The sequence below is a fragment of the Dermacentor silvarum genome, chromosome 8 (assembly GCF_013339745.2).
Source record: "Dermacentor silvarum isolate Dsil-2018 chromosome 8, BIME_Dsil_1.4, whole genome shotgun sequence".
Taxonomy (NCBI): domain Eukaryota; kingdom Metazoa; phylum Arthropoda; class Arachnida; order Ixodida; family Ixodidae; genus Dermacentor; species Dermacentor silvarum.
Window position 1 is genome coordinate 37453481 of NC_051161.1, and position 20974 is coordinate 37474454.

General features: G+C 42.9%; 1 protein-coding gene across 1 annotated transcript; it reads left to right on the plus strand.

The window, feature by feature from the left end:
• Positions 1 to 1477: 1477 nt before the first annotated feature.
• On the plus strand, positions 1478 to 9795 carry LOC125947649 (uncharacterized). Its single transcript, XM_049672829.1, has 5 exons — positions 1478 to 1667; positions 4043 to 4239; positions 5816 to 5877; positions 8572 to 8823; positions 9784 to 9795. The coding sequence occupies exons 1-5, from the start codon at positions 1651 to 1653 to the stop codon at positions 9793 to 9795; spliced, it is 540 nt and encodes a 179-aa protein (XP_049528786.1). The 5' UTR covers positions 1478 to 1650.
• Positions 9796 to 20974: the final 11179 nt, after the last annotated feature.

A 20974-nucleotide genomic window follows, 5' to 3' on the forward strand; every position in this document is an offset into this window, starting at 1 on the left:
ATTGGGTTGGCATGCATACGGCAGGCATTGCCAAATCCTGACTGGGAGCTTACCACTGTCGTTGAAAAGAAAAGCGTACAATCATTGCATTCTACCGGTGCTTAACATTAGGGCAGAAACTTGGAGGTTAACAAAGAAGCTCGAGAACAAGTCAAGGACCGCACAAAGTGCGATGGAACAAAAAATGTTCGGCCTATCGTTAAATCGAGACAGGAAGAGAGCGGTGTGGATCAGAGAACAAACGGGGATAGCCGATATTATAGTTGACATTGAGAGGAAAAAATGGAGCTGGGCAGGCCATGTAATGCGTAGGATGGATAACCGGTGTACCTTTAGAGTTACAGAATGGCTACCAAGAGAAGGGAAGCGCAGTCGAGGACGGCAGAAAACTAGGTGGGGTGATGAAGTTAGGAAATTTGCAGGCGTATGTTGGAATCAGCTGGCGTAAGACAGGGATAATTGGTGATCGCAGGGAGAGGCCTTCGTCCTGCAGGGGACATAAATATAGGCTGATGATGATGATGATGATGGTGGTGATGATGATTATATTTGCTGTACATAAAGATTGACCGGTGCCCTGTTCTTAAGGATAGCGCTTGTGTACGAACAGCTTTCGCAATACGGACTCTAAGTTAGGCGCATGAATGGCCCTCAAGTATAGCTTTGGCCTCAAAGTTGGAATCAGCTAGCGCAAGACAGGGGCATTTGAAGATCGCAGGGAGAAGCCTTCGTCCTGCAAAGGACATAAAAGAAATAGGCTGATGATGATGATATTATCGGCTCACGCGCTTCATGAGCACAGACAGATTGAATTAATTTCTGTCTTTTTCTTTTTTTTAAAGGAAATTATACAGTGGCCTTCTTATGGCACGAGGACAATGACTAGGGCGTCGGAGTTGCAGTCGACTAGGAGAAGGCGAAGATAATATGAAATATATTTCCCTTCGCGAGGTAGCCGATACATAAAACACCTCACTATCACCGTTGTCATCACTGTCAGGTGTGGTAGTTCTGCCTTTGTGTTCGTGCTGCAGACACTGTCAGGTGTGGTAGTTTGCCTTTGTGTTCGTGCTGCAGACAAGCATGGAACATTTGATAGTTTTCTGTTAGTTTGTCGCAGACTTTCCAATTTAAGAGGGATGATATTTAAAATACCGCCAAGTCCATGTGGTAATTGCATGAATGCACCCTTCTTGCCTTGCTCTTGTGCCTCGGTCTTGTCTTGATCACCGTAAAAGGAATATTTACAGCGAGATAAAACTTTTATTGTATAGATTGTATTGTATACATTGTATGCGTTTAATACATAAAGTATACTTTTGTTCCGTTCAGCTAGTTGCTTGCTCTATTTTATCCCGTCTTTTTCTGTCTCTGTCATTCTGCTCATACCAGTCTGACCTTCTCCAAAATAGTTTGCTTTATTAGTGGGTATGCGCCACAGTTTCTAAGCTCGTCATTATCGCCACGTGCAGGGCGTGATATCCCAAGCTCCGCGCGACCGCGCCGGATCTCCGCGTGGTATCGCTAGCCGTTCAGCTCTTCGCGATTATTCCTTCTGACGGCTCTGATCCGCGCTAAGAACCCGCAGCCTGCAAGCTACTGAGACTTCTTTCTCTTGACTCTGCGCATTCGGCTCCTTGTCTGAACAGGATGGACAAGATGAGCAGGTGGGTTTGCTTTGTATTTTCTCTCCCCCGCGACTTTGGGTGCCAACGTCTGCCTCTGTCTGCTGTTGGACGGCTAGAAACTTGCTTTCTACGGGATCTACTAAGGACCGCAGTGTACTGAAATGAGGCGGTCCGCTGAAGGAAATTTGATTGCTTCTCTTTTGTTTATGCGGTGGTCGTTTATTATAAGGCGCGAGGTTGAAAACCAGAACACGTTTGACTTGCACGTTTGTCTAGCTTCACAGCGTTGCACCTCTACAAGAAATATAAAATTCCTGTAGAGCCCAACTCACGGTGAATGTCGAACGTAATTGCGATTAGCGTTAAAGCATTGTAGCGACACGCCGTATATTGCCACCGCCGAAACGCGTCATACACGAGGCGTGTTGCAGCCGAGCTCCTTTCTCGCGCATCTCTTTGGACACGCTGCGACATCTAGTGGCACCTCCGCGAAGTCCACTCGTGGCGGGTGTCTGAATATATATTTTATTTTAATTTAATTTTATTTTATTTCTTTGTTTTACATTAACCTCAAGACCAAAGGGAAGTGGGTGAAGAACAAACACAGAGACAACAAAATAAAGCAGCAAGAGGTAATGATTAAGGTCAAGTGAAGCCGGGAGCGATGATCAATCAATGAATCAATCAATCAATCAAAGTTTATTTCACCAGAAAATTCTGGATGGGCTTCAGGGCTAAAAGCGGCTCTAGGCAGCTTCACTGAGTCCCTGAAGACCCTTACATCGGCAGCATACAACGTTCACAGCACATATATGCACATAGGATCACAATTGTAACATACCTACAAACGTACAGTATACAAAGTTTACGTAAGGATCACTTGAAGTTAACATACACAGTTAAAGTAGGATTTCCATCAAATGTTTCATACAGGATAAACATAATCGCATAAGAACTTTTGACTGCAAAAAAATCAAAATAAAATCCTTTTCATTTAACAGGTTTCACACAAAAAAATAGCACTGATAACCGACATCGCGCAACGATCACAAGACCAAAAACAAAAATGCAATAAGTACAGGATAGGCAAAAAACCACGCAAACAAGACACATGCACGCCATTCCAAAGATTAATATGTGACAGCTGTTTACAACATTGATGCGAAGAACTGACATAGCTGCCGGTGTGTAGCAGTAGTTAGTTCAGGAAATTCATTTAAAATGGATGGTAAATTGAAGTGGAGTGCCTGTAAGTTGTAGGTTGTCCGGTAACGAGGATGTCGGGTATGGCCATACAAAATTTTAAGTTGTGATCAATTGCAATAACCGCGCTGGGAAGTTGGTTCCATTCTTGAGAAGTCTTGGGATTAAAAAAACATCATGACATGCTCTGTGTGGCACTACAAAACTCCAACCTTATGGAGGTGAATTCCAACCTTATGGAGGTGAATTCCAACCTTATGGAGTAAGAATTGTCGAGGTATAACTTGTGAAACAGAGCAAGGTGAAAGCACTGACAGAGGGCAGAAAGAAAAGTAAGTTGCAAGAAGTTTTTCATAGAAGAGCCGCTTGGCCACTGCACGACTATAATTACTAAAAAAAATAAAAGGCGCGGCATTATTTTAGATTCGTTCAAGGAACTTGAACGAGACGGAATAGGGGTTTCAGAATGCTGATCCCAGATGGTTGAAAACGTATTACAGTTTACTTCTAGTTGACGTGTTGTATAAAATTAACTTTAAGGTTGAAGGAGCAGAAGGAGCAAGCTATGGCATATACCAGGTGTAGTTTCGGCGAACACTTTCAAATTAGAAAAAAAAATGCCTGTGGCAGATAGCACATCTCTTTTCCATAAGCTAGTCTACTCGAAGAGACAGACATTACTTGCGCGAAAAAATTGAAATTTACGATCGACTAATTCACTAATTAAGTTTTAACTAACTACCTTATGGCTCATATTGCAGTTCATAATTTCTAGCCGGGTAGTTCGCAAGGCGGATCACGACCGTCTTTTCATTTCGCCCCCATCGAAATACGGCCGCCGCGGCCGGGGTCGAAACCGCGGTCACGAGTTCGGCAGTGTGACGCTGTGGGTTACCACGGCGTGTTGCACATTTCGCAATGATTACGCATGTGTACAGAGGCTAACTGACTCTGGTATATTACAAAACCATCCATACAGAAAGATTAAACACTTGAATTAACGTCACAAGAACGGTTGAAGCTACAAGCACGAAGGTTGTAGGCAAATGCATACACTAACCATCATTCCCATCGTCGCTGAACAATCGTAGCACCAGAATTCTTTCTAGTAATTTTTGTAGAAAACCCTATGCCCGCGCGCAACGTTCTCTCGCACCGACAGAAAAGTGCGCCCCCTAGCCTTCAACGCTTGCGAATGACGTCACGTGCAGGCTCGTGTTTCCGGCGTGCGCGCTGTGCTGCCTGGTGTTCGCCGTGACGAGATGCGAAGCTCAGAGCATCGACTTCAAGCGCGAGGCTGCCGGCCGGCTGCTTTCCATCACAAACCACACGGTGGAGCTGATCGGGCCGTGGATCTACATCGCCCGCTACCTCATCTACCTCATGGCCAAAGAGCCCGTCAGACCGGGTAACAACCGCCTCTACGGCTAGATCTATGGCTTAAAGCTGCAACCACTTTGAACACGTTTACGACGTATTTTTTGTTGCGTACATTTCGCACATCGCGTGAATCATTGCATTGACATGAAAAATCGCATGCTACGGGACATCCACCTCTTATGGTAACTACAGGGTAGGTATGTAAGCCGGAATCACATCGTGGAGTTTGGACAGCATAACATGCGTCCGCACAAGCGGAAACAACACGCGCGGCGTGCCAACGTGAATATATACCGGCGCCTATTAGATGTGTTTTTTTTTTACACTGCGGCAGTCATGTAACACCTTCGATGTTTGTGCGTTTTCAACACTGCTATCAATGCGAAAGCCAGGATGAGTTAAACTAGGCAATACTTCCGCGGGGGGCATCACCACGTGACAAATTACGTAGCGTCTCATTAGTTTCTGCGATGGTTTCGCGGTGCGAAGCCAGGTTGCCAGAGCTCGCACTATGCTATGTATAACGAAATATTCTACATATACTAAAAAAAATGCATGTCTGGTGACAGGATGGCCTGGTTATAGGAAAAGATCGTCTTGAAACCCTGTCCGAAGGCAAGTTATGGGGCGAATAGATTTACATTGTAATGCCCAATATATCACACATGCTAGGCTAAGTTCGATACCTCAAAATGTCGGTTTAAACATGGGAAACAACGTAATGCCCATAGTTGCAGTTTTCATATGCTCGAGTCAGGTTTCAGCTGTGAATACTTCAACAAACCAATTGTTAATAAAGTACTACACTAGTTATGTTTTGACTCAAATCGCATTTCATTTTTTAAAAGAAATGTAACTTCTATGATCAGAAATAAAGATGAACAATTCGTTCCAATTTTGCTTGATGTGATATCTTGTTCGATCATTAAAGGGTTGCTCTGATGGGCGAGCTAAAGCGAGAGTGTCCTACTCATGTGATTGACGCACGAACTTGTCACATTTGTGGGAGAAAATGCTTTTACACCTACTCTTTGATTACAGGTCTGACTAAAAATAAGATGTTTGCAACTCTTCGTCATCCATTTCTCTTACTGACCATGTAGCTGTTCTGAAACCAACGGTTCAATGCTCATGATTTCCACGTGACCTGCGCTAAAACAAAAAGCGACCTTCATTCATCCGAACACGATTTCGTTGTCACATTTATTTATCGGGACTGCGTGTATTGCGACAGACCTGAAACATTTCGATTTGATGCAGTGCAGAAAGAACTTCAGATTGCTCTTATTTCAAGAGAATCAAACAAGGTGAAGCGGCGAGAGATTTTCTTAAGCGATTCTATTGGCTGTTGCTGCCAATAACGCGCACAAATGGTTCCAGAGACTTATTAGCGCTGTGAAGACCATGTGTAAGGTAACGGTACACGTGACCCGTGTTCCAGAAGGCATTGACGTTTACCCGGTTACGTCAAGGGCAGCGAAGCTGTTTGGCATGCAGTGCATATCGGCATTTCAAATTAAACGATATTCAGTGAGCGTTTTGTATTAAAAATACATGAAAGCGATAGCACTGAACAGCATTCTGGTTTCTATATTCCTTGACAGATTTCTTCTATGACTTCCTGGAACAAAGAACTGAACCTACATTTAAGAACCTGATCAACCAGGTGAGATTTATTAGCTCGCGCTCATGTCACGTTAAGTACGGCCATTTTTAGAAAGTGGAAGACAAGGTTATAGCAATCATGTCTTCCATAGCGCTAAATGTGGAAGATTTTTATTGAACGCACATGGATCCATGACAGCCGGACTACGCCTTCCGGGTAATTGCCGTGTTTTACTTTGCCCTCCAAAACCATATTTAATAAAATACGTATAAGAATATAGGCCTGCATTCGTACGGCTGTTGCACAGAACATCCATTACGCGCAAGTAAATGTAACAATGTTCAAAACGTTCTGTGCAGGGGGCCGTATTTCTAAAAAACGAAACACTGAACGCTCCCCCATATTGTCTCCTCTCGAAGCTTTGGCGCATTAAGACTGATCAACAGGAAAACACGGTGGCAGCTGAAATAACAGTCGTATTGATTATGCTGTAAATGTTTTGAAATCACCGTCACTAATTCGCTAAGTGTCATTGACATCGCTGCGTAGATACTTCGAAGGATGACACTTTCATAAGCATTATAAGCCTTCTGTTCAGTAAGCACCAGTACAAGAAATGGTTTTCTAGCAATAATGTTGCTGCATCTGTCCAGCCCTTGGTGGCTGCCGACGATTTATTATTGCGATAGCAATTATATGGACACTCCAAAGCGGATTTCTGCCGTTGCCGTCGCCGTCGCTGTGAGGTTCCGTATGACGTCAACGGCGATGAAATCGTCGCCGCGCTCCGGACACTGTATGTGCGAGTGAAAGGGGGCGAGGGACGCGTGCTTTCACAGGGATCGAACGCACGGCGGAGAACAAACGTGCGTTCTGCGCCGTGCTCCCTGAAGGGCTGCAGAATTAAGCGTCTCTTTCCTCCTTTACAATCACCATATATATATATATATATATATATATATATATATATATATATAGAGAGAGAGAGAGAGAGAGAGAGAGCAAACGCGACTTCTTCCGTCGCGCGAAAGGCCGTGGGGGGACGGGAGGCGAGGGGAGGCAACGTTTAGCTGCGGCACCAAATGCGTATTTATATAAAAACGTTGCGAGGTGAGAAGGTGGGTAAGATTTCCGACGCTGCTCGACGAGTGTCCTATACTGATCTCGTCGAAAACCTCCGAGCCGCCTCTAGAGGCACCGGCAACAGTCACCAACGCCGCGCGCGTTCGGTGCGAACGCGGGCAAAACGCCGACGGCGTCGACAACAGTTCTGCGCGTTGTTGGTGCTGCTGCATGTCCAAGTTTATACAGTTGATAAAACTACTATCCTTACTCCGCATAGCTCTGTACTAATTTTCTATCGCAATAGATGGTTCGCCTTTCGGGTGAAACTGCGACAAGGCATAAGGAGCATAGCACCTCGGGCGTTGGAACAAGCACTGGCTAGCGCTCGCCGCGTGAGCCACGCTCGTGCCCAAGCACCAGTTGAACTAGCGCGTGTACTTCATCGTTGGCATCTTCGGGGACGACACATTAGAAGTTTGAGCGCTTCGAGTTCTCAGTCAATTCGCCCTCGTGACGCCGTTACCTAGGCTCCTGGTTAGTTGAGTTGGCAAGGCGACAGCACAAGATGTGCGATGGTCCCAAATTTAATCCACCGAAGAAGACACATTTTTTTCTTTAACAACGATGCTCGTTTTCTGAGGAACGACTTGGTTACCCTAGAAATTCTTATAGGCTCTTCGAAACTCCCCATGAAGGAAACCACACACAAAAATATCTCTTGTTGGAGAAATGCCTCTATAGCTTCGAGCTTTATAGAGGCGACGATGCACAATTCTGTTATATTTTTCCAAAGGTAATGGCGATGAAACCAACGTTTAATAGTACAGACCGAATAAAATATCATCAGTAGTATACAGGTATAGGTTGGCAATGCAATCCTTTAAGCTGAAGTTACAAATATGGGTGTAGGACTGTAGCGTAGAGTATATATGTATTTTACGATTTAATTTCACCAGAAATACGGTTTTAAATAACGAGTTTTGCTATATGTGCCAATGGGCCACCGCCCATTCTCAAATGGGAATCACCATCATCACGTCCTGCCAAAGGGCATCCAACAATCGCCTTTGTGAGCTTTGTTGCACTATCAACCGCCTTATAAAAGCATGACCCACCTCTCCTGCATTGACGTTCATGTTTATTTTTGCTATCAACACTGGCTAGTCGAGTTCCTCTAGGCAATGACACCGCGAAGCGTTCGCTATGGTGAGCTGGCAGCGGCGGCGGCGGCAGCAGCAGCAGCAGCGTTAGTAATAGCTACTACTACAACCACAATAATTCCAACTACTTCTACTACTACAACTCCAACAACAACAACAACAACAACAACAACAACAACAACAACAACAACAACAACAACAACAACAACAACAACAACAACAACAACAACAACAACAACAACACAACAACAACTAACTACTACTACTACTACTACTACTACTACTACTACTACTACTACTACTACTACTACTACTACTACTTCCACTACTACTACTGCTGCTACTACTACTACTACTGCTACTACTACTACTACTACTACTACTACTAGCTGAAGTTGCAGTCGTAGTAGTAGTTGTAGTGGTTGGAGTAGTAGTTGTAGCTGTTATAAGATGAAGTAGTTGTAGTAGTTGTTAGTTGTTGTTGTAGTAGTTGTGGAAGTCGTAGCAGGCTGTTGGTCGCTGATTGCAGGTGCGCATCCACCAGCCGCACATCTACCAGTTGTTCCAGGTGATCCTGGTTTTGACCAATATCACCGCGGTCGTGGCATTCACGACATTCGCGCTCCGTTCCGCCGGCACCTGCGGTGCGTCCACCAGCCAGGACGTCACCATCAACTACCGCCTGCTCTTCCACACGTACACGGCGTCGGCCCTGATCATCTGCGGATCCGTGATGTATTACACGACGGCTCAACCTCCCTACTCGTTGCTGGACCAGCTGGTTCATACTCCGTACGGTGCAAGATACGCGAAACAAGGGACAGGACAAGAAATAGCGTCTGTGGAGGAACAACCGCACACAAAAGAGCGTGTTCCTTTTTTTTTCTTTTTTCTGTGGAGATGATTTCGTAGAATTGGCCACGAAGAACAGAAAGAGGGACCCACCGTAAGATAAATAGAAGAAAAATAGAAGAATAGATAAAAACGCTCTTTCTTGTCCGATCGTTTCATCGCATGGTATTGCGTCTTTTTCACCACAAGACGGCTTCTCCCTTGGGGCGTTCGCAGACCCCGTTTTTCGAGAGTTGTGACTACATTACATAAAGAAGAAGCTTTAGCGCGGCTGCTCTCATCTAAATACACGGGAAAAGCGAACTCATTTTTTTCTCTGCAACCACTGAACCAAATTTTATGACGTTTGTTGCATTTAAAAGAACAAGTTAAAAACTAGTGACCGTTTGGAGGCAATTTTTTATTTAGGCCGTCGATTTTTTAATGAAAATTGTTGAAAATCGCGAATTTTCCGAAAACGAATTCATCACGTTCTGTAACTCGGCAATTAAAAGCGATGTCACAATTTTGGAAAGTGCATCCAACAGTACATCTAAAGTGGACAAAATTGACTTAATGGTACGCCAGTACAGCACTAATATGTGAGTAGGACTTCTGCAATGACCTTGTAAGCATTGTAAGTAATTCATTTACGCTGCAAAAATGTCATTGTCCGCTTCGGATGTACCAACGAATGCAATTTACAGAACTGCGATATCTGTTCCTGGTGCCGAGTTACGTATTTGTAATCTTTCTGCTTTCTACTTTTTTCATACTTACCGATTTTTGTAAATTAGTAAGTTCTTGTTAAAAAAAGTTCAGGTTCTAAACAAAAATCTGCTTCCAACAGTCGCTATATAATCTACCTTTCTCACTTAAAGTGCAACACATTTCATTCAAATCGTTTCAGAGGTTGCCTTGATCATAAGAGCATTTCTGTGTTTTACATGTAATTGAATAAGTGGCATCGGACTTGGGCCCGATTCGCGGGATCGAATCCCGGCCGCGGCGGCCGCATTTCGATGGAGGCGAAATGCAAAAACGCCCGTGTGCTTGCGTTGTAGTGCACGTTGAAGAAATCCCAGGTGGTCAAAATTAATCCGGAGCCCTCCTTTAGGCGTGCCTCATAATAAGAACTGGTTTCGGCTTTGCATTACTTAGGACTAACATAAATAAGCGTAAACTGGTAGTTTACTCCGTTTGAACAGTTTCCCCGTTACCTTATCAATCATGTTTATTTCCTGTTTGTACCAAAACTTAAACGAAAAAAAAAGAAATTGACATTATTGTATAAATTCAAGGGCAACCACTGTTTTATTGATTTTTTTTTACCCGAGCCGCGGCACCGATGATGCTGCTGTGACGTCATGGATTTAATCTACCTTGAACTACTCTCAGCTTCTCTTTTGTGCTACAAACTACCGAATAACTGGCCGGCACGAGTGCTCACTTGCGAATGCAATGTAGTTCTTTTACTAATGATAGCCAATTAACCACACACGTGCGGACCTTGTAAGCTCAGTGGTTTTACAGGGATCTCGGGCGCGATTTTCAAGTTGCTTCCTGTTTTCGCCTTTAGTTTTCTCATTCCTTCCGGCCTGCTAATTGGACCACGAGAGGACTGTCCTATCTTTAATTTCACTCGTGTAATGTACCAACCTTACTCAAGTCTGAATTTCTTATTAGTGAATATTTAAACTAGAGTAGTTGAAAGTTTATTATTATTATTATTATTATTATTATTATTATTATTATTATTATTATTATTATTATTATTATTATTATTATTATTATTATTATTATTATTATTATTATTATTATTATTATACCTTTTGTCCTGTACATTAAGCATTCATTAACTCGATCAATGAATGAATGAATCAATCAATAGATCGATCGATCAATAAACGCTTAGGGACTCGCACTCTTCCGGATGTTACCCGTTGTTGTTGTTCTCGACATGTACGTGCCAAAATTAGCTACTGCACCGATGGCTGCCAGTGTTGCCACGTGACTTGCTTACAGAGGTGAAACAATTTACGCTTAGATGGATTCCGCTTCCCAATGCCACTAATGACTGATAGAAATATTGCTAAGATAAGTCACCGAGGGATTGCCAACTCTAATTTCGTCGCGCGTAATTATTCGCCATTGATAAAACCTGCGGTTTGCATTCCGCTAGAAGTCTAATTAGATGTAGTAAAATTAAAATAGCGCAAGAAAAGAAGACAGAACACCGAACTGTGTTCTTTTTTGTGCTCTTTTAATTTTGCTATATGCCATGAACCAACTAGCCCAGCACTAAGCATTACTAATCCAATTAGATTCCTTATCGTGTCAACCGCTGTACGGTCAAGCGGGAATAGTATTCGCTTTTTTCTTGATTGGTGCTAACTTTCGTTATCTTTTATATTTTCCTGAAGGGGAAAATGCGTGAGGTCAAATTATAATGTATAAGCGCTACATTGCCGCTTTTCCAGTGTCGGTGGCGTCTTCGTCATCACCTGTGACTACCGCATCAACACCGGCGTAGACCTTCTGGGCATCTTTGTGCATGGCTACAGAAACACCATCATGAAGTTTCTCCTGACGGACGTTGTCAACGTGAGTGCACAACAGCGAATTGCGAAATACGAGAGTCGCGTCGAAAGTAACCGGCAGCACCTTCTTGTCGATTTCTCGCGCTTCACGCTAGGAAGCGAAATTTTGCCAGCTATATTTTTCCGAATACTATATTTTCACGTCAACTTTTTAGTTTGTTTATATTGTCATTATAAACGTTTTTTTAAGTTTCCTTTATGCAACATATAGGCGCATACACATATGACTTAGGCGTATTTCACTTTCTGTGCCTGGTAATGTTCTTTGTATTGTATTTCTTTTGTAACTGATTACTGAACGTAATTATTCTCACCTGCTACATATTCTGGGACTCTTAGACAGTTTGTGGGGTCGCGAAAGTAAAATAATTCGTCGTCGATATCACATTGTTTTCCAATTCAGGGCGGAGGCCTCTTCCAACGATCTCCAATTACCCCTGTCTTGCGCCAGTTGGCCCCATCTGCAAATCTGCAGTTGCCCCCATGCCTGCAAATATCCCAATTTCATCACACCTTCTCGCTCCCTGCTGTCTTCGACATCGATTCCCTTCTCTGGGCACCCATTCTGTAACTCTAATAGAAAAACTGTTATCTGTCCTACGTATTGCATGGTCTGTACAACTCGATTTCTTCCTCTTAATGTCAACTAGAGTATCGGCTATCCTCGTTTGCACTCTAATTCACACTGCTGCCTTCCTGTATCTTAACGTTAAGCCCAATATCTTCCGTTCAATCGATTAGTGTGTGGTCCTTCTCGTGCTTCTATGTTAACATCCACGTTGCTGCCCCATAAGTATGTAAAGTATATTTGGTAATAATGTTAAGCTTTAAAGTTCAAAATCGCAATGCGTAGGTCTATATTGTTACTCATAGTTCGTGCTTTTTTTCGCCGAACTCATTTAGCCTTCAGAGAATTTGCCTATTACCTTCGCATTTCCGAATATATTGGCAAACTGTTGCCTCGATCGCCTCTGATATCGTTCGTGACGTACCACTCTGCACAAAACAGATGTCATGATCCAGTAGCTATATGGCGTTTCATCTGCAGAGATCGAGGAAGGGTGTCGAACCAAAGCGTTTTCTGCTTCGTTTCGGTTCAGGTTAAACTCCGGAGAAAAATTGTATTGCGTTTTAATTAGCCTTATTTCTTTCTTTGGTCCTTCTCGCACAAGACGTCCCGGTCATGCATTAAAGACTGGAACATGGAAAGCACACCTTGATTGTTATATATGTTCATTTTCCCCTTACAGTATTGAAAAATAGGATAAGTTAGATGGTTTGCTTAGAACCTTACCCGAGGTGTTGTTTGTTTAAGAAATGTTTAACCTTATTGACTGTTAGTCGCATGTTGGTGATTACCTATTATTAGTATTTTCTATAACCAAGCGATTTTGTATTTTCCTCCTGTGTGTACTGAATCCTGCTATGTTTCATTTATGAGATAGCAGTATATGTAAATACATATTGGTTCGAACCGGTTTCAACTCGTTCATACGGGTTCATAACAATTCGGAATTAAAGAGAATTAAAAAAAAATTGGAGAACGTTTTCCAGCCGCAGTCGCAAACTTATTGCAAGGCCGACTTCACGGTGAGCATTTCAATATCACCGTTGCAAAAGCAATGATCAGATAATAGTTCAGAGACATGTTTTTCATCAGTCGGGGAGCGCCTCCTCCGCGTTTCTATGTTTGGCATAAAACGAATTATACCCCAGTATGCACAAAAAATACTCCTGTAAAGGAGTACCTTTATCTAGGTCAATTACTCACAGGGGACCCTGATCATGAGAAGGAAGTTTACAGATGAATAAAATTGGGCTGGAGTGCATACGGCAGGCACTACCAAACCCTGATTAGGAGCTTACCACTGTCGTTGAAAAGAAAAGTGTACAATCATTGCATTCTGCCGGTACTAACATATGGGGCAGAAACTTAGAGGTGAACAAAGAATCCCGAGAACAAGTTAAGGACAGCACAAAGAGCGATGGAACGAGAAATGTTAGGCCTAACGTTAAGAGACAGGAAGAGAGCGGTGTGGATAAGAGAGCAAACGGGGATAGCCGATATTCCAGTTGACATTAAGATGAAAAAAAAAAATGAAGCTGGGCAGGTCATGTAATGCGTAGGATGGATAAACAGTGGAACATTAGTGTTACGGAATGGATACCAAGAGAAGGGAAGCGCAGTCGAGGACGGCAGAAAACTAGGTGGAGTGATGAAGTTAGGAAATTCGCAGGCGCAAGTTGGAATCAGCTAGCGCAAGACAAGGGTAATCGGAGATGGCAGGGAGAGGCCTTCGTCCTGCAGTGGACATAAATATAGGCTGATGATGATGATGCGCAAAACATAAGTATCGTGACGATACCATGTTTCGGTTAAACAGATGGAGGTCGAGATAGCAGTATATGAAAATGAATATTGGTTCGAACCGGTTTGAACTGGTTCATACGAGTTCATAACAATTGGGAACTAAAGAGAATTACAAGATTTAGAGAGCGCTTTCCAGCCTCAGTCGCAAATTTATTGCAGCGAAAGATAGTTGATTCATACGCTTCGTGGCGCGGTCCGATCGATGCACAAGCTCCCTCTCAAAAGTTCATGCTGCGAGTCAGGAAAAAGGCGGGAGATTCAAACAGGAACAAAAAAAAAGTACAGTTAATGGCAGCAGTGGCAGTGGCAGCAAGATTAGAAAAGATAAGAAACCAAGGGAACAAATAACGAAACAAACAAGCAAAAGAACAATCAGGAGCAAAGAAACAAAAGAACGAAAGATTTGGCGAGTTAGTAGGATATGCTGCCTAATCGCATGGCCGCAACTGAATGACAGCACTTGCTAGGCACATCCGCGCTGTGTTCCTGCGTGGCCGCGCTACAAATTGTTTAATGGTTCTAGGATACTCTAGCCGTGCTAAAGTAAAGTGCAGTGATTCGTGTATATGTTTTCCTCTTCTTGTGTGTTACGTGAATTCATCGCACTTTCCATTAGCAATTAAATCAAGCAAGCAATTTGCAATTTCTCTAACATACGTGCGAAAGGTCATCATTTTGACTACAAATCCAAGGTTTTCAAGAAAGGTTTGATTAGCGTTCAGTATATTATATAAAAGACTTATTCTCCACGCCAAGTTATCTCACATGTTTGCTTAAGCGGCAAGGTTTCAGCGTATTATGAATGCTATGTTGAAAATTATAATTCAGTAATGCTGTCCAAGGACGGTGGTTTTCTTGAGACAATATGTAGGCATGAGATGCAGTTACTTCGATGCAATTGCAATAGGCTTTTTTGTCGTGTCCTTTTGCGAGTGGTTGATCCGAAATGTTCAAGCAGTGAGTCTCGAAAGGACCCGGTTGTCCTCTGTAGTGGATGACAGCCTAATAATTTAGTACAAGCTGCACCCGCAAAAGCGCTGTGCACTTGCCCCTGACAATAATTGAGCAGAAACTCCAATGTAGTTGTCTAAGTATGCCTAAGCATTGTGTCACTTGCTCATCTACACGCAGTCCGGTGTCATTATCAATCTTATCAAACTTGATCTGACCAGTATAAACCCATCAAACCCATTAGGACCTGATCAAATTCCTAACGTTTTTTTAAAGCGATACACCGAGTGGTGCTCATTGTTTCTTTCAGATATCTATACTAAATCACTAGAATCTCACGGAGCACATTTGAACTACCCACCTAACGAAATTTGTGGAAGAAAATGACATTTTGGGTAAAAACCAGCATGGCTTTTGCCGAGGGTACTCGACAGTCACTATTCTCACTGAGGTTACACATGAAATCGGTTAATGTATTGATGGAAGGGGTCAAATAAATATAATCTTTATCGATTTCCGCAAAACATTTGATAGAATATCCCACAGAAAGCTGCATATGAAGCTGTCTCGTTTACTCGGTAATACTTAACTATTAAAATGGATAGAGGCATATTTGTCAGAAAGGGAATAATTTGTTTCATGAAATTCTGTTTGCAGTACCAATAAATCAGTTGCATCGGTTGTGCCGAAAGGATCTGTGATAGGCCCTTTACTTTTCACCATTTATATTATTGATATTGGCACAGGTTTTTCACCACAAATAGCCATCAAACATTATGCAGATGATATCATTGTGTATGCTAAAATATGCGCTTTTAATGATCAACAGAAAGCTAGTAACTATGTAGGAAAGCTCAGTCTCTGGTGTGACGAGTGGCAAATGGAGTTGACTGCATCAAAAACTGTTTATATGCCTATGACGTGTAAAAAAGATCCGTTAATTTTCTCCTGCAGTATCAACGGAGTAGAATTAGCTGAGGTTAAGAAATTTAAATACCTAGAAATTTAAATTCATCTCGCACATGACTTGAACTGGTCGGTACATGTTGAGAACATTAGTAATAAGGCCATGTGTAAACTTTGCTCATTACGACGAAAACTTAACGACCCCACCCCAGAGGTAAGAACATAAGAACAATGGCCTACAAAATGACTGTACTTCCCATACTAACTTATGCAAATCATGTTTGGGAGCCGTGCACTCAAGAAAACACACTAAAATGTGAGCGCGTACAAAACAAGGCCTTGAGGTTTATCTTTAACACATACGCTAGAACCCAGTCCTTCACGGAACTTAGAAACAGAGCTGGCTTCATGACTGTCAGGCAGAAAATACAGCTTAACAGGCTGATATTCTTCTTTCACGTAATAAGCGGAGACATTAAAGTAGACTTAGAAAAACATATCACATTACAGAATCCTGTTAAGCCCAGAACAAAGCATTCACAATATATTAAACCACTTAATTATAGAACAGAATTATTGAAACATTCGTTCTTGGTTCGAAGCCTAGACGATTGGAACAACTTGCCATAAGAGATAGTAGAATGTCCTGATTTACAAGTTTTTCAAAAAGGCTGTTACGAATGATTTGTAAACGGTTGAGAATACGTTTTGTTGTTAGCTGTTTGTCGGTTGCAGTTGTTTGGTGCATTACTTTTTTTTTCAATATTCCTCAATTATTTCCGTTCGCCTATTGTAACTCATGTGATTTATTGTTTCATGCTTATATGTTATGCCTTCCTGTCCCGATTCCTTCTTATTGAATTGTTTAAAAATGTACAATGTTTAGTTTGTACATCACAGCAATGTAATCGCTGCTCTAGTCTTGGCATGTGCTGACAGTAGGAATAAATAAAATAAAAATATCAACCCTTATCGATCGTTATCAATCTTATCGTACTAGATCTGACCCTTATCGCAATTTATCGGGTTCCTTATCAGCCCTTATCTGTCCTTACAACCTTATCGGACACGATTCGACCCTTATCAACCCTTATCGAACTTGTGCCGACCCTTATCAACCCTTTTCGGTCCTTATCAACCTTATCAGCATTGCGACGACCATTATAAGCTCTTACCGCTCTTTTGCAGTTGATCCATTCGGATGGAACCATTATAAACCGTGATGAGACTCATAACCCGTCATCACTCCTCATCACTCCTTATCGTCCTTATCAACTCACTGACTGCTTATCTGCGTTGCGCGTCGCGAAGCGCATGAGCCCTCAGAGGTCGTTGGCATTTCGGTCGGCGAAGGCACGCCCCAACGGAAGGCGCATCCCGCGACCACCGAAACGCAAACCGAAATTTTCCTGATGGGCTCTAAGTCGACTCTACGTGGGGTCCTAGAGATGACGTTTATCTTTCAACAAAGCGTTCATGTACACTGTTCACATTTGACATTTGTTTTGTACCGCCGGTACAACACATTCATATGGTTAAGATATATACACATTCTGCAAGCGTATGTGTTTAGCCCAGTCTGTAAGACACTCGGCTTCTGAGCGTGCGGTCGTATACGTTCGAAAGTCACCAGCGCTAACGTGTCGTTGATTTATATTTAATAATACAACGTTTTCTCTATGCAGTGAAATCGTTACGTGTCAGCGACGGTTTTCCTCAGTGAGTCGACATAGAAATGCTTACGTATTTAAAAGTGCTTAAATGAAAAGCATGTATCGCATACCTGATTAACGCAAGCAGGTTAGGTAACTATTTGTCACCTCCCCGTTTCAAAGGGGATGCCAATAGGTCATCATCATCACCACCGAAAACGTTTGCTCTCAGCTTAATGATCTTGTTCGGCTAACGTAAATGCCAGGCGAATTAGAAATGAAAGGCTCCTTTTTCAAGTTACAACATTACTTCTGGCTGAGAACTGATATTAGGATCATCCATAGAATTTGTCATGAGGTTCAGGTTTCATTCTGAAACCGCATGGACACAGACATATACACATATATACGGAGAAACACGCTTTGTAAACACGCAAAGCTGCTTGGCGTCACAGAAATACGCTAACCTAATTGACTGGCGCATCTATGCGAATTGTGTTTGAGTTGGACAGCGTACATATAATCTTTTATTCTTAGGTAATCACCTGCTATAGTATGTACAACAGCAGACTGCTGTATGAGAAGATAGAATTGTATAGGTGTATTTCTTGTGCAACTTATTTCCAGTCTTTGCTGAAATGGACATCGACAAACTGACGGAACAAAGTTTCAATATCGAATTTCTTACGAAACTTGGAAAGAATGGTGCCGAAATCTATCTAATGCCGCAAAAGGCCTATGGAGGGGATGCCCTCTAAAGGAAGGAATTACATTCAAAAGGATGCATGCAGCGTTTTCGGGAAGACCGTGAGCACCCTAAGGACGAGGCAAGATCAGGACGTCCTCCACCGTGAAGGCGGTGCGACGTCGCACAGTTTCTACGTAGCGTGAGCAGCTATACGAGGAAAGGACAGGGGAATGTGGGCTGATCCCGAAGAAAGGGTTTGCAATCTAACACAGCACGTGCCGCCACGAGTAAACATTGAGAGAAACTGACACACGCGCCAAACGTCTCGAAGTGCCGGTTGGCTTCGACACGAGAGAAGTTCGCGGGAAATGCTAGAGCACCTGGCTGCTGGGCTCGAAGACAAGAGGTTCGAACCCACCGATGGTGGGTTCGAACCTCTGTCCAGACTGCAGGACTACGGGAGGCTTTGAACCTTTGTCCAACGTTTCCCCTCCCACCTACCCTAACAGAGTGTCCACAGTGCCTTGCGAACCATTTGTCGAAACGATTCGAAAGGTGCCTCGACTAAGTTCCGTTTAAAATTTGGTTCCAAGATGGCGCAAAGTTAACTGTTCGGGTCAGTTCCGGTTCAGCTGCAAATAACGGTTTAGCTCCGCTTTTCGGTTCAGTTCCAATTCGGTTCGACAACCTGACTTAAGGTCGCGTGTTCGGTTTCCAGTGGCGACATTCCGATGGGGGCCGAATGCAAATGGTTGTGTCTGTGGTGACACAACAGCGTAGGTCAAATTGCCGTCAATTTTCACGAAAGCTTATGGCGAGAATATGACTAAACCACATCGACACAGTTCCGCGTTCATCCGACTTGTAACGTGCGCGAATATTTACTCAATATGTCCTAGCTAAATATGATAAGGACTGTACGCACTGTGCATCATAATATACTAGGGGATCGCACGGGAGTGACTACAATTTGTATTGAATTTGCTTAAGACGCTGATTGGTGTTTTTTTTTCTTTTCTCTCTCTCTCTCTCTCTGGCAGACTTCTCAAGTGACGTTTGCGCACATGGTTAAAGGGCTGCAACAACACCACGCAATCTTAAGTTCCTCAGGTGAGCTACAACTTGGTAATGTTCGCAAGAAATCATGGTGGAAGGCCTGTATTCAACAACGAGCTCTTGCGTTAAAACTGTTCGCAAGAGCAGGCATCTGCCAAAGCTGGACGTGGGACATGTAACAAAGGCGACCGGCTAATGACAGATCTTATGAACGAAAGTTCTTGTGAATAATTTGGCCCTCTGTGTGCATATTAAGAAACCTTTTCTTGATTAAGAGGGTGGTGTTCGGGCTCCTGCCGCTCATTTTATACATTGATCGCCGCAGTGACGAGAGGATAGGTTACGTTATGTTAGCGTAGGATAGGTTAGGCAATGGGGAAGGCCAGTCAGGCATGGCACGTAAAAAAGAAAAGTGTCGTGGGTACTGCCCAGGTGGGTGCCAAGTGTCAGAGATGCGGGTGACTAGTCATCGCTGTCATAATGGTCCCGTTATTCCACCGACGAAAAAGAACTGCTTAGGAGCCGAGTGTTTTGATGCAAATATAATCTTTACATTCTCTGCAGTCACATGATTTATTTTCTAACAGGAAATTTCACGAATAAATGAATTCTATTTAAACTTGGCGGTCTTTGCTGGGGCCTTAAAGATACGTTCCGTGGTAATGACATAATGACACAGCAGATACGCACTTCAAAAAAATAAAAATAAAAATAGCGATGAACTAGTGAACAATACGGTGGCGGAACGACTGCGGTGCCAGATATTCCTCTAGTGTTCTTGGTACGAGCCCACGTGCTTATTCATGCATGAAAGCCGATGGGCCAGTTTGTTAATCGGGTTACGTGCACGTATACAGTAGGTGACGTGTTTTTTTCAATTACCATTAAAAAATTAAAATAAAAAGACTACAATTCGGTTCAGTTCCTATATCCTCCTAAGACCCTTTGTACAACACATTGCACATTGCCTTCCACATTTTTAAAATAAATTCACTCGCAAGTGATTCCGCAAAATATTCCTTCTGGGTATGAAGTACGGTACACGTGTAACTGTAAAGAAGTGGTTTACTCATTTTCTTATCATCCGCTTTCGAGGAATTTGACACTAAATTGATCTGGACCTCTGTGTTGTCCCAGATGGCCGAAAGCAAACTTGAGGTGTGTTTCAACATCACTGAGATTGCGTGAAAATACCGGACGTGCCAGCAACATGGCAATGTACTAAACGTAGTTCCATCTTCATTTCTGCGTTTAAGATAGCAATGAAATGCAGTTTTTACCACAGCAAACATGAGGAGATGTTCCCGTACATGGAGACGCAGTTTTTGGCATCTAACCATGGTAATTAAATTTAAATAAATGTTATTCATGTTCATAACAAGTTCCAGACGCTGTACCCATTAGAGCATGGACTACACAGTAACAAAAGTTGGCAGGAAAACTGTTAGATATAAAGGCAGATAGCTCCCTGAAAGAGTGCGCGTAGTTCCCAAGGAATGCTAATCGCATTAAAGAGGATTTCGCGCTTATCACTGCTTCATTCTTGCTCAATGCGCGCAGCAAGATCGCATTTTATAGTTCGGATTGTTCAATATAAACAGAGTACTTCAATACTATAACACTTGGCACGGTTGCTTGCATGGTGTGTCAAGAAAATGCGAATATGCCGTCCTTTATGCCTCTGTTAATCTCCACATCCCTCCCTCCACTCCCCAGCGTTTATTTGAAACGAATCTTGAATACCAGGCCAGATCTCTCTTCAAACATATATGGAAGAGTTTAATCGAAGATTACAGTAAAAGCGCTGAAGCACTTTGGGTACCTGGCTCCACAGTAAGTTGCAACTCCGGCCTTTCGCCCGCTGGCAGATTCGGCCT